Here is a 12,453-nt window from a genome sequence, read left to right as displayed (position 1 = left end):
TGTGTGTAATCAAGTCTCCGTATAAATGCACCTGCACTGTGATAGTCTCAGAGCTCCGTTAAAAGTGCAGAGAGCATCATGAAGAACAAGGAACACACCAGGCAGGTCCGAGATACTGTTGTGAAGAAGTTTAAAGCCGGATTTGGATACAAAAAGATTTCCCAAGCTTTAAACATCCCAAGGAGCACTGTGCAAGTGATAATATTGAAATGGAAGGAGTATCAGACCACTGCAAATCTACCAAGACCTGGCCGTCCCTCTAAACTTTCAGCTCATACAAGGAGAAGACTGATCAGAGATGCAGCCAAGAGGCCCATGATCACTCTGGATGAACTGCAGAAATCTACAGCTGAGGTGGGAGACTTTGTCCATAGGACAACAATCAGTCGTATATTGCACAAATCTGGCCTTTGTGGAAGAGTGGCAAGAAGAAAGCAATTTCTTAAAGATATCCATAAAAAGTGTTGTTTAAAGTTTGCCACAAGCCACCTGGGAGACACACCAAACATGTGGAAGAAGGTGCTCTGGTCAGATGAAACCAAAATTGAACTTTTTAGCAACAATGCAAAACGTTATGTTTGGCGTAAAAGCAACACAGCTCATCACCCTGAACACACCATACCCACTGTCAAACATGGTGGTGGCAGCATCATGGTTTGGGCCTGCTTTTCTTCAGCAGGGACAGGGAAGATGGTTAAAATTGATGGGAAGATGGATGGAGCCAAATACAGGACCATTCTGAAAGAAAACCTGATGTAGTCTGCAAAAGACCTGAGACTGGGACGGAGATTTGTCTTCCAACAAGACATAACAAGACATGACGGAGATTTGTCTTCCAAAACATAAAGCAAAATCTACAATGGAATGGTTCAAAAATAAATATATCCAGGTGTTAGAATGGCCAAGTCAAAGTCCAGACCTGAATCCAATCGAGAATCTGTGGAAAAAACTGAAAACTGCTGTTCACAAATGCTCTCCATCCAACCTCACTGAGCTTGAGCTGTTTTGCAAGGAGGAATGGGAAAAAATGTCAGTCTCTCGATGTGCAAAACTGATAGAGACATACCCCAAGCGACTTACAGCTGTAATCGCAGCAAAAAGTGACGCTACAAAGTATTAACTTAAGGGGGCTGAATAATTTTGCACGCCCAATTTTTCAGTTTTTGAATTTGTTAAAAAAGTTTGAAATATCCAATAAATGTCATTCCACTTCATGATTGTGTCCCACTTGTTGTTGATTCTTCACAAAAAAATACAGTTTTATATCTTTATGTTTGAAGCCTGAAATGTGGCAAAAGGTCGCAAAGTTCAAGGGGGCCGAATACTTTCGCAAGGCACTATAAATATATATATATATATATATATTCAAAAAAAAATTATTCAAATGGAATGGAGTAGAACAGCAAACACACACATGGCCACTGTGCCTGCTACTCCTCTCCATTTCCATATGAAATAGCCATTGGGTGCTGTTGGGGGGAGGGCAGGCCCACAACAATGTCCGAAGTTGATTGGAACAGCACTTCACCTTAGTGACTGTTCCCTCTGCTCTATACAATACATATCTGTTTATTTTATGGGATGATAAAAGGCTCATACAATACAAACATTTTTTTAATGTTTTCTTTCACAGTGATAGCGACTCCGACTGGGAACCCCCGGTGCCAAGCTGCCCGCTCTACCTCTGCCCCCTCTACTCCTGCCTCCAGTGGTGTTCATATGCCACAGTTCATTACAGCATGGAGGCGTCGTTGTGTGCTGTGTCGCATGAAGTCCCCCATCACCTGCAGTTTGCCTCTGCTTTACTTCAGAAAGAGACTGCTATGGGACATGGCACAGGCAGCAAAATATTGTGTAGAGGACTACCAAAGGGTAAATATTTTTTTCTAATATTTGTATATATTTTTTTGTGTGTTAGAATTAGTTTTTGATATGTTGTATATAGTTATTTACACTGTTGTATATAGTTATAGGTCATTTCACCAATTTGGCCACTTGGGTACATTTGGGCAACTTGTGTGGGACACCTGGGTGACTTCATGCTAAATGTCATGTAGCTCACCCACTCCTGAAGTTATCAGTCTGAAACTTTGCACACCTACAGTTGCCCTCTTGTGTTATCCATCACAATTAACTCCAGCATCCTATCTGACTGTGTGGATATTCTAGTACATGTGAAAGATGATGCTACAACAATAAACTGAAAACGTATGCTCTTTCTTTCTCTTTTCTTCCACCAGATCTACTGTGTTATATTCTCTTACATTCAATTAACATTTCCACAAACTTCAGAATGTTTCCATTCAAATGATACCAAGAATATGCATATCATTGCCTCTGGGGCTGAGCTACAGGCAGTTAGATTAGGGTATGTCTTCAGGTGGAAATTGAGAACAAGGGATGCAGCCATAACAAGATAACTAAGGTCAGGGCGTGACATTCAGGGCTAATCTCTATAGTTAGCCAGCTAATTACGAGTGGCTTGCTAAACAAAAAGACCTTACCTCTTCTGATATGTTGGAGTCGGTTCCCCGGTGATTGACATAGGAGCTCAGCCATGATAGCATGGAGTAAAAAGGCGGCACCGTTATCCCACCTGCATCTCCACTTCGACCCTTAATTTAAAACAAATCTTAACCAACTGCCTCCACTTCTTGTAACAAGCTTCCCCTTCCATCCCCATTACCTCCCTGATCTCTTTTCAGGTGTTGAAACTAAACTATTGTCTTTGAAATCCCTACACGTGGCATCATAAAGATGTTTATATTTGCAACCTTCTTCTGATAGCCTTTCGTCAAATTTCTCCATGTTTGTTCTGAAGGAAATGAGTTTGTGTTAATACAGGATGTACCGCCTCCACCTATTCTCAACCAATCATGTCAATGCAGAGCTATACCGAGCTAAACGGAGGCCTCTGCATTGTTACAAAATTTCAGAGGTGCACAGCAATGCGTGACAGATGCGTGGATCAAGCATAAATTGGCTTTTACGGTCGCTGTCCTTTCAGCACCACGAGCCTGTCACTTTTGATGTGACACTTGTTGCTATTGGTGATAGTGTGATATTGGTGTTAGGCTAACATAAGTTATGTAAACTGTGTTTTTTTTGTTTTGCTTCTCACACTATTAATGTTATGACCTATGCATATGTTCAGTTTGTCCCAGACTCTAATTAGGTTCTATCATTTTCTTTCGTCTTTATTTACTTTTGACCACTGAGGTGGAAATACTTTATCTGGTGGGAATACTTTGTTCTTTTTAACCTGTCTCTCCTCTCTGGGGAGGTTCCCATTGCTTGGAAGGCAGTCCCGGTGCATCCTTCACTTAAAGAGGGAGATCAAGCTAATTCAGATGACCATCCTATACATGCTAGATTACGGAGAGACGCAATTTATAGATCGGCAGGTAAGGGTGCTCTCAAGCGGATAGATGTTCTTTACCATTCGGCCATCACATTTGCCACCAATACTCCTTTGGGACACCACTGCACTCTATACTCCTCTGTAAACCAGTCATCTCTGTATACCCGTCGCAAGACCCACTGGTTGATGCTTATTTATAAAACCCTCTTAAGCCTCACTCCCCCTTATCTGAGATACCTACTGCAGCCCTCATCCTCCACAAACAACACCTGTTCTACCAGTCACATTCTGTTAAAGGCCCCCAAAGCACACTCATCCCTGGGTCACTCGTCTTTTCAATTCGCTGCAGCTTGCAATTTGAACAAGCTGCAACAAACACTCAAACTGGGCAGTTTTCTTCTCCATCTCTTCATTCAAAAACTCAATCATGGACACTCACTGACAGTTGGGGCTGCTTCGTGTGATGTATTGTTGTCTGTACCTTATTGCCTTTGTGCTGTTGTCTGTGCCCAATAATGTGTGTACCATGTTGTGCTGCTGCCATGTTGCGTTGCTACCATGTAGTTGTCATGTGGTTTTGCTACCATGCTGTGTTTTCATGTGTTGTCATATGTTGCTGCCATTTTATGTTGTTGTCTTAGGTCTCTCTTTATGTAGTGTTGTGGTGTCTCTCTTGTCGTGATGTGTGTTTTGTTCTATATTTACATTTTTAATCCCAGCCCCGGTCCCCGCAGGAGGCCTTTTGCCTTTTGGTAAGCCGCCATTGTAAATAAAAATGTTTTTTTTTAACTGACTTGCCTAGTTAAATAAATAAAATACAAATATATTGAGGATATTGTTTTTTTATATACTTATTGCAAGTCACTTTGGAGTATAACAATGAATTTACAAAAGTCCATGTACATTTTTTTATATTAAATTTCATATGTAATTTTGGAACTCAGAAGAGGTTTTACTTGAGCTTTTAAGGTATAACTAACCTACATTTGATATTTACTCACCATGTTAAAAACATCCAAAAGATTGATTCCATACTTAGTTTGGCATGTTTCTATGGGCTGTAACATAACTTTTTGTACTTTTCGTCCGACGTTCGGCGCCACCTGAGCGCGCTTTTGGATTTGTTTACCAAAAGCCCTAACAAAAGAAGATATTTGGACATAACTGATGGACATTATCGAACAAATCAAACATTTATGGTGGAACTGTGATTCCTGGGAGTGCATTCTGATGAAGATCATCAAAGGTAAGTGAATATTTACAATGCTATTTCTGAGTAATGTTGACTACCCAATATGGCGTGTATCTTTTTGGCTGCTTTGTTGTCTAAAGGCTGTACTCAGATTATTGAATGGTTTGCTTTCTCCGTAAAGTTGTTTTTTTAATCTGACACAGCGGTTGCATTAAGGAGAAGTGTATCTATAAAGTTCCATGTATAATAGTCGTATCTTTATCCATGTTTATTATGAGTATTTCTGTAATTTGATGTGGCTCTCTGCACAATCACCGCATGTTTTAGAACTACTCAAATCAAATTTATTTATATAGCCCTTCGTACATCAGCTTATATCTCAAAGTGCTGTACAGAAACCCAGCCTAAAACCCCAAACAGCAAGCAATGCAGGTGTAGAAGCACGGTGGTTAGGAAAAACTCCCTAGAAAGGCCAAAACCTAGGAAGAAACCTAGAGAGGAACCAGGCTATGTGGGGTGGCCAGTCCTCTTCTGGCTGTGTCCTAGGGCTCAGGTAGAGATTATAACAGAACATGGCCAAGATGTTCATAAATGACCAGCATGGTCGAATAATAATAAGGCAGAACAGTTGAAACTGGAGCAGCAGCACGGCCAGGTGGACTGGGGACAGCAAGGAGTCATGTCAGGTAGTCCTGGGGCATGGTCCTAGGGCTCAGGTCCTCCGAGAGAGAGAAGAAGAGAATTAGAGAACACACACTTAGATTCACACAGGACACCAAATTGGACAGGAGAAGTACTCCAGATATAACAAACTGACCCCAGCCCCCCGACACAAACTACTGCAGCATAAATACTGGAGGCTGAGACAGGAGGGGTCAGGAGACACTGTGGCCCCATCCGAGGACACCCCCGGACAGGGCCAAACAGGAAGGATATAACCCCACCCACTTTGCCAAAGCACAGCCCCCACACCACTAGAGGGATATCTTCAACCACCAACTTAACATCCTGAGACAAAGCTGAGTATAGCCCGCAAAGATCTCCGCCATGGCACAACCCAAGGGGGGGTGCCAACCCAGACAGGATGACCACATCAGTGAATCAACCCACTCAGGTGACGCACCCCTTCCAGGGACGGCATGAGAGAGCCCCAGTAAGCCAGTGACTCAGCCCCTGTAATAGGGTTAGAGGCAGAGAATCCCAGTGGAAAGAGGGGAACCGGCCAGGCAGAGACAGCAAGGGTGGTTCGTTGCTCCAGAGCCTTTCCGTTCACCTTCCCACTCCTGGGCCAGGCTACACTCAATCATATGACCCACTGAAGAGATGAGTCTTACTACTGAACTACTGAACGTAACGCGCCAATGTAAACTCAGATTTTTTTATATGAACTTTATCAAACAAAACATACATGTATTGTGTAACATGAAGTCCTATGAGTGTCATCTGATGATGATCAAAGGTTAGTGATTAATTTTTATCTCTTTCTGCTTTTTGTGACTCCTCTCTTTGGCTTGAAAAATGGCTGTGTTTTTCTTTGGCTTGGTGGTGACCTAACAATTGTTTGTGGTGCTTTTGCTGTAAATCCTTTTTGAAATCATACACTGTGGCTGGATTAACGAGAATTTTATCTTTAAAATGGTGTAAAATACTTGTATGCTTGAGGAATCTTAATTATGAGATTTTTGTTGTTTTGAATTTGGCGCCCTGCACTTTCACTGGCTGTGGCGGAGTGTTCCAGTCCTAGACAGGTTAATCTACTCATCAGCCCTAACAAAACCTATTGCATAGCATTTCTTATTCTGTGATACACTTAACTTCTTGCGTCAAGCAATCCCGGATCCGGAATTCTATTTATAGCCTCAAGCTCATTAGCATAACGCAACGTTAACTATTCATGAAAATTGCAAATGAAATGAAATAAATATATTTGCTCTCAAGCTGAGACTTTTGTTAACAACACTGTCATCTCAGATTTTCAAAATATGCTTTTCAACCATAGCTAAACAAGCATTTGTGTAAGAGTGTTGATAGCTATGCTAGCTATCAGCCTAGAATTCAGCCAGCAACATTTTCACAAAAACAAGAAAATCATTCAAATAAAATAATTTACCTTTGAAGAACTTCAGATGTTTTCAATGAGGAGACTCTCAGTTAGATAGCAAATGTTCAGTTTTTCAAAAAAATATTATTTGTGTAGGACAAATCGCTCCGTTTTGTTCACGTTTGGCTATGAAAAAAACCTGTATCCAGTTATAGTCTCAAGCTCATTAGCATAACGTAATGTTAACTATTTATGAAAATCGCAAATGAAATGAAATGAATGTGCTAGCTCTCAAGCTTAGCCTTTTCTTAACAACACTGTCATCTCAGATTTTCAAAATATGCTTTTGAACCGTAGCAAAACAAGCATTTATTAGCTAGCGTAGCATTTAGCGTAGCATTTAGCGGGCAACATTTTCACAAAAACCAGAAAAGGATTCAAATAAAATAATTTACCTTTGAAGAACTTCGGATGTTTTCAATGAGGAGACTCAGTTACATAGCAAATGTTCAGTTTTTCCTGAAAGATTCTTTGTGTAGGAGAAATCGCTCCGTTTTGTACATCACGTTTGGGTATCAAAAAACCCAGAAAATTCAGTCATCAAAACGGCGAACTGTTTTCCAAATTAACTCCATAATATTGACTGAAACACGGCAAACGCTGTTTAGAATCAATCCTCAATGTGTTTTTCACATATCTCTTCATTGATATATGTTCGTGGTAGTCTCCTTTCTCCGGTGAATCGCTTGGAAAAAGACGTGCAGTTGAAGATGACGCACCAATTGACGGAGGACACCGGGCGGACACCTGGCAAATGTAGTATCTTATGGTCAATCTTCCAATGATATGCCTACAAATACGTCACAATGCTGCAGACACCTTGGGGAAACAATAGATCGGGCAGTCCTTGCGCATTCACAGCCATATAAGGAGACAATGAAAAACAGAGCCTCAAAAATCCTACTCATTTCCGGGTTGAAGTTTCATCTTGGTTTTGCCTGTAGCATCTGTTCTGGGGCACTCACAGACAATATCTTTGCAGTTCTGGAAACGTCAGTGTTTTCTTTCCAAAGCTATCAATTATATGCATAGTCAAGCATCTTTTTGTGACAAAATATTGTGCTTAAAACGGGCACGTCTTTTTATCCAAAAATGAAATAGCGCCCCCATAGATGTAACAGGGGAAAGTTCAGTGATTTTACACACTGCAAACTAGCAAAATTTTGGGATCAATTCCCCATGTAAGTCAACGTATTAAAGTAGTATGTATTAAATGTCATGCCTAATATTGATTGTGACCAATGAATTGGTTGAAAGGTAGACAGCATTTGTAGTGTATTGCATTGGATAGCATGGTATTGTACTCATGGATGCCAAGGGAAGTCAGGATCTCCACCCCCAACCCCCCCCCCCCCTTCCAAAAAAAACATACTGAAGAATTTATCTTTCGTCTATGTGTTTCATACATTTCCTTGCGCAAGAGGCTGAATGTATATTACTGGAGAAAGCATCAGAGTGAACGAAACAGCGCCCTTCAGTTATGTGTAGCCCATCTAACTGATGCTGTCCGTAGCACTGAATGCAAGGGACACCATCGAGCATTTGGCCTCCCTTGATATATTTTATAGCCAGTTAGCGTTGAGCTAAACTGAGTGAGCTCAGCTGTGAATGGTCCTGGCACACCAAAAAAAAGTGTCAAGGGAAACCAGTTTGGTTTTGGCTTCACAGCAGTCACATCACATCAGAAGCCAAACGTCATTGACAGAAAACTTGAATTGTTGCATCTCGTTGTGTTGTTATCCTCCGGTGGCTAAATAGCTAACGAAAATGGTCCCTTTCCTAAATTAGCCACAGATGGAGATAGGGATTTGGACATGTGGTTTTACTTAATTCTCCGTACTGGCCAATGATTATAAAGTCGATTCTGATCCAACTATAAATTAATATATTATTCCCCTGGCCTGAAAGGATAGAAAGGTCATCATGTAGCTAATGTGTCTTCTTATTGTGTCAGCCTTAGGCCTATATCTCGGTGTCAAGGTACAGTTTATGAACTAACAGGTTATAGAGCAAACAATGCAATTATCACAACACATAGGTTGTAATATCATTTTTTTTCCCTGGCTTGGCATCCCAGATGATGTTACACACACACACACAGCTACTGACACACACACAAAATCCATATCATCTGTTTATTTGTACAAAATTAATGAGACCTATGGCACGGTTATGTATTCTAAATAATCCTAAAAACACCATATCATAAAATTATGTTGTGTCTTTCTGAGTTAGTATCTTGCTGTTTCCTTTTATATTTAGCTGCTATAAACAGAAAATGCCTAAATGTGTCTAAAGCAACCTTTGCCTGCTCATAGTTGTCATGTGATGCACACCAGATGATGTCATCAGTGTCTCCTGAACTTAAACCTGCCGTTTTTTGTCTTGGTGCTGGAGATTATGAATTTGGTGTTGAAAAAGGGTGAAGTGCCCCTTTAACAGCCTTCAAATAGAACACGTTCTGCATAGTCATTCAGAATGTCTACATATTTAGTGCAGGCGGGACTTCCCTCACATTCAGTTGGCCACATCTCAACTGTAGCCTGGGAATCCAAAGGGTATCTATACCTGAAACATAGGGTTAGGGTCAGACCTGAATCAAAAAAGACGTGGTTATAGTGCAACAGTATGTTGTCAGTAGCCAAGTTTTATAATATTTTTGTAATCCAAAATAAAGACCAATGCACACTCACTTATAACTTCTGCCAACTCGTATCTGCATGCTGTCTGCACCCATGATCAGGTACTGCCCACCAATCTTCATGTCCACAGAACTGCAACTGGCCTTTTTGACAAATTCCACCTCTGTGTTGATATTGACATTGTCCAACCCTGTCATTTACACAAAACAGGAATAAAGTTAAACACATATACAGTATATCACAAAAGTGAGTACACCCCTCACATTTTTGTAAATATTTGAGTATATCTTTTCATGTGACAACACCAAAGAAATTACACTTTGCTACAATGTAAAGTAGTGAGTGTACAGCTTGTATAACAGTGTAAATTTGCTGTCCCCTCAAAATAACTCACACAGCCAAATTGGGCCCAATTAGCCATTTTCCCTCCCCGGTGTCATGTGACTCATTAGTGTTACACGGTCTCAGGTGTGAATGGGGAGCAGGTGTGTTCAATTTGGTGTCATCGCTCTCACACTCCCTCATACTGACTGGTCACTGGAAGTTCAACATGGCACCTCATGTCAAAGAACTCTCTGAGGATCTGAAAATAAATTGTTGCTCTCCATAAAGATGGCCTGGGCTATAAGAAGATTGCAAAGACCCTGAAACTGAGCTGTAGCACGGTGGCCAAAGCCGTACAGCGGTTTAACTGGACAGGTTCCACTCAGAACAGGCCTCGCCATGGTCGACCAAAGAAGTTGAGTGCATGTGCTCAGCGTCATATCCAGAGGTTGTCTTTGGGAAATAGACGTATGAGTGCTGCCAGCATTGCTGCAGAGGTTGAAGGGGTGGGGGGGTCAGCCTGTCAGTGCTCAGACCATACGCCTTACACTGCATCAAATTGGTCTGCATGGCTGTCGTCCCAGAAGGAAGCTTCTCCTAAAGATGATGCACAAGAAAGCCCGCAAACAGTTTGCTGAAGACAAGCAGACTAAGGACATGGATTACTGAAACCATATCCTGTGGTCTGATGAGACCAAGAAACTTATTTGGTTCAGATGGTGTCAAGCGTGTGTGGCGGCAACCAGGTGAGGAGTACAAAGACAAGTGTCTTGCCTACAGTCAAGCATGGCGGTGGGAGTGTCATGGTCTGGGGCTGCATGAGTGCTGCCGGCACTGGGGAGCCACAGTTCATTGAGGTAACCATGAATGCCAACATGTACTGTGACATACTGAAGCAGAGCATGATCCCCTCCCTTCGGTGACTGGGCCGCAGAGCAGTATTCCAACATGATAACGACCCCAAGCACACCTCCAAGACGACCACTGCCTTGCTAAAGAAGCTGAGGGTAAAGGTGATGGACTGGCCAAGCATGTCTCCAGACCTAAACCCTATTGAGCCTCTGTGGGGCATCCTCAAACGGAAGGTGGAGGAGTGCAAGGTCTCTAACATCCACCAGCTCCGTGATGTCGTCATGGAGGAGTGGAAGAGGACTCCAGTGATAACCTGTGAAGCTCTGGTGAACTCCATGCCCAAGAGGGTTAAGGCAGTGCTGGAAAATGAGGGTGGCCACTCAAAATATTGACACTTTGGGCCCAATTTGGACATTTTCACTTAGGGGTGTATTCACTTTTGTTGCCAGCGGTTTAGACATTAATGGCTGTGTGTTGAGTTATTTTGAGGGGACAGCAAATTTACACTGTTATACAAGCTGTACACTCACTACTTTACATTGTAGCAAAGTGTCATTTCTTTGGTGTTGTCACATGAAAAGATACTCATATTTACAAAAATGTGAGGGGTGTACTAACTTTTGTGATATACTGTATATATATACACACACACATATTTCTTACTTCACTTTAAAAAGTTTTATAGGAGATAGACTTACCCCTTTTGAAGGGATCCTCCACATTTGCCACATAAGTAATAAAATCACCTTCTTCCACAATGGATTTGATTTTTACCTTGAAAGCTGTGAGAAAAGACACAAACATATCATATGCAAGTTCTCCTAAACAAAACAAATAGAATAAGCTCATCATACCAAAAACACTGCCTACAAATGTGAAATTTCTTCAATAAATCAATTGGGCATTGGAGACAATTTTTACTGATGAGGTGGTAAAAGTTCTAACAAAGTATCATCTTACCATATTTTATATTGTCACGGCAGGTAGTTTGTCTTCTTTCCTCAGCAGTGATGCTGGGATCCATCTCTGATTTGAAGTTGCAGCATTCCGCTATCATCACAGCAACGGATTGCAGTCACAAAAATAAACAAAGTAATCACCCATAATTTACATTAACTTGAACAAATGACCAACCATTTTTATCCAAACCCACTCATGTTCCACCCTCCATACATCTTCGATGCTTATAATTTACACGCAAACACCACTGTCCTCTGAGCCCATATGACTTACCTGCCATGCAGTGGCACTGTTCCCCTACACAAAGCCGTAGAAGCTTGGTTTCTATCGGCGGGGAGTAGAGCTTGGAACATTGGCTCTCTGTGGAGCAATAGAGAAGGATTATTTTTAAGTTGCTCAAACTTCCTGTGGTATATTAGTTTCTATGGGTTTTGTTTTCCGCCATACTGTACCTTGATCATTGTACTCGTAGATTTTAAACAAGGAAGCACTGACCATGCCAACTCGAAAGAGTTCTTTTATACGGAATCCCACACAGACGAATTGGTCAAAGGGGACCTGTAGTGTGAAAGGCAATGACAGTGTTAACATTATATGACACACTTGAACAAAAGTATAGGACTAAAGTATTAGGACAAATTTAAACTACAGCACAGGACTACATTATATGATTTATTTGAATGTCCACACCAAAACCAACATGTTCCAATAGCAGAGGAGAAGATAAGTGGAACTTACTGAGTCCAGCTGAAGCACAACCTTGTCTCCTGTGATCTTGTAGTCAGATATCACAGATTCCAGTCCATCCCGAAACTGTGAGGGAGTTGATCACACAACCAAAAACAGGCCATTTCATTCATGTGGAACAGTGTACAAACACACTGAACAAAAATATGTATTTTACTGAGTTACAGTTCATATAAGGAAATCTCAATTGAAATAAATTAATTAGGCCCTAATGTATGGATTTCAGATGACTGGGAATACAGATATGCATCTGTTGGTCAGAGATATCTTTAAA

At 41.3% G+C, this 12,453-nt stretch overlaps 1 protein-coding gene across 2 annotated transcripts in view; it reads right to left on the bottom strand.

Annotated features, from left to right (window-relative positions):
• Positions 1-8,775: 8,775 nt before the first annotated feature.
• Positions 8,776-12,453, bottom strand: part of c5 (complement component 5) — a 63,476-nt gene continuing 59,798 nt past the window's right edge. For both annotated transcript variants that reach the window (XM_064973978.1, XM_064973987.1), the window contains 7 exons: positions 12,171-12,245; positions 11,885-11,990; positions 11,706-11,792; positions 11,433-11,522; positions 11,171-11,254; positions 9,348-9,486; positions 8,776-9,222 (listed from right to left, as the gene is read on the bottom strand). In XM_064973978.1, the coding sequence (XP_064830050.1) occupies positions 9,090-9,222; positions 9,348-9,486; positions 11,171-11,254; positions 11,433-11,522; positions 11,706-11,792; positions 11,885-11,990; positions 12,171-12,245 (714 nt within the window). In that variant the 3' untranslated portion in view covers positions 8,776-9,089. The remainder of the gene's footprint in view (positions 9,223-9,347; positions 9,487-11,170; positions 11,255-11,432; positions 11,523-11,705; positions 11,793-11,884; positions 11,991-12,170; positions 12,246-12,453) is intronic.

Source organism: Oncorhynchus masou, chromosome 1 (genome assembly GCF_036934945.1).
Source record: "Oncorhynchus masou masou isolate Uvic2021 chromosome 1, UVic_Omas_1.1, whole genome shotgun sequence".
Taxonomy (NCBI): Eukaryota; Metazoa; Chordata; class Actinopteri; order Salmoniformes; family Salmonidae; genus Oncorhynchus; species Oncorhynchus masou.
The sequence above is the reverse complement of the archived record's forward strand: the minus strand, read 5'-3'. Positions and strand labels throughout refer to the sequence as shown.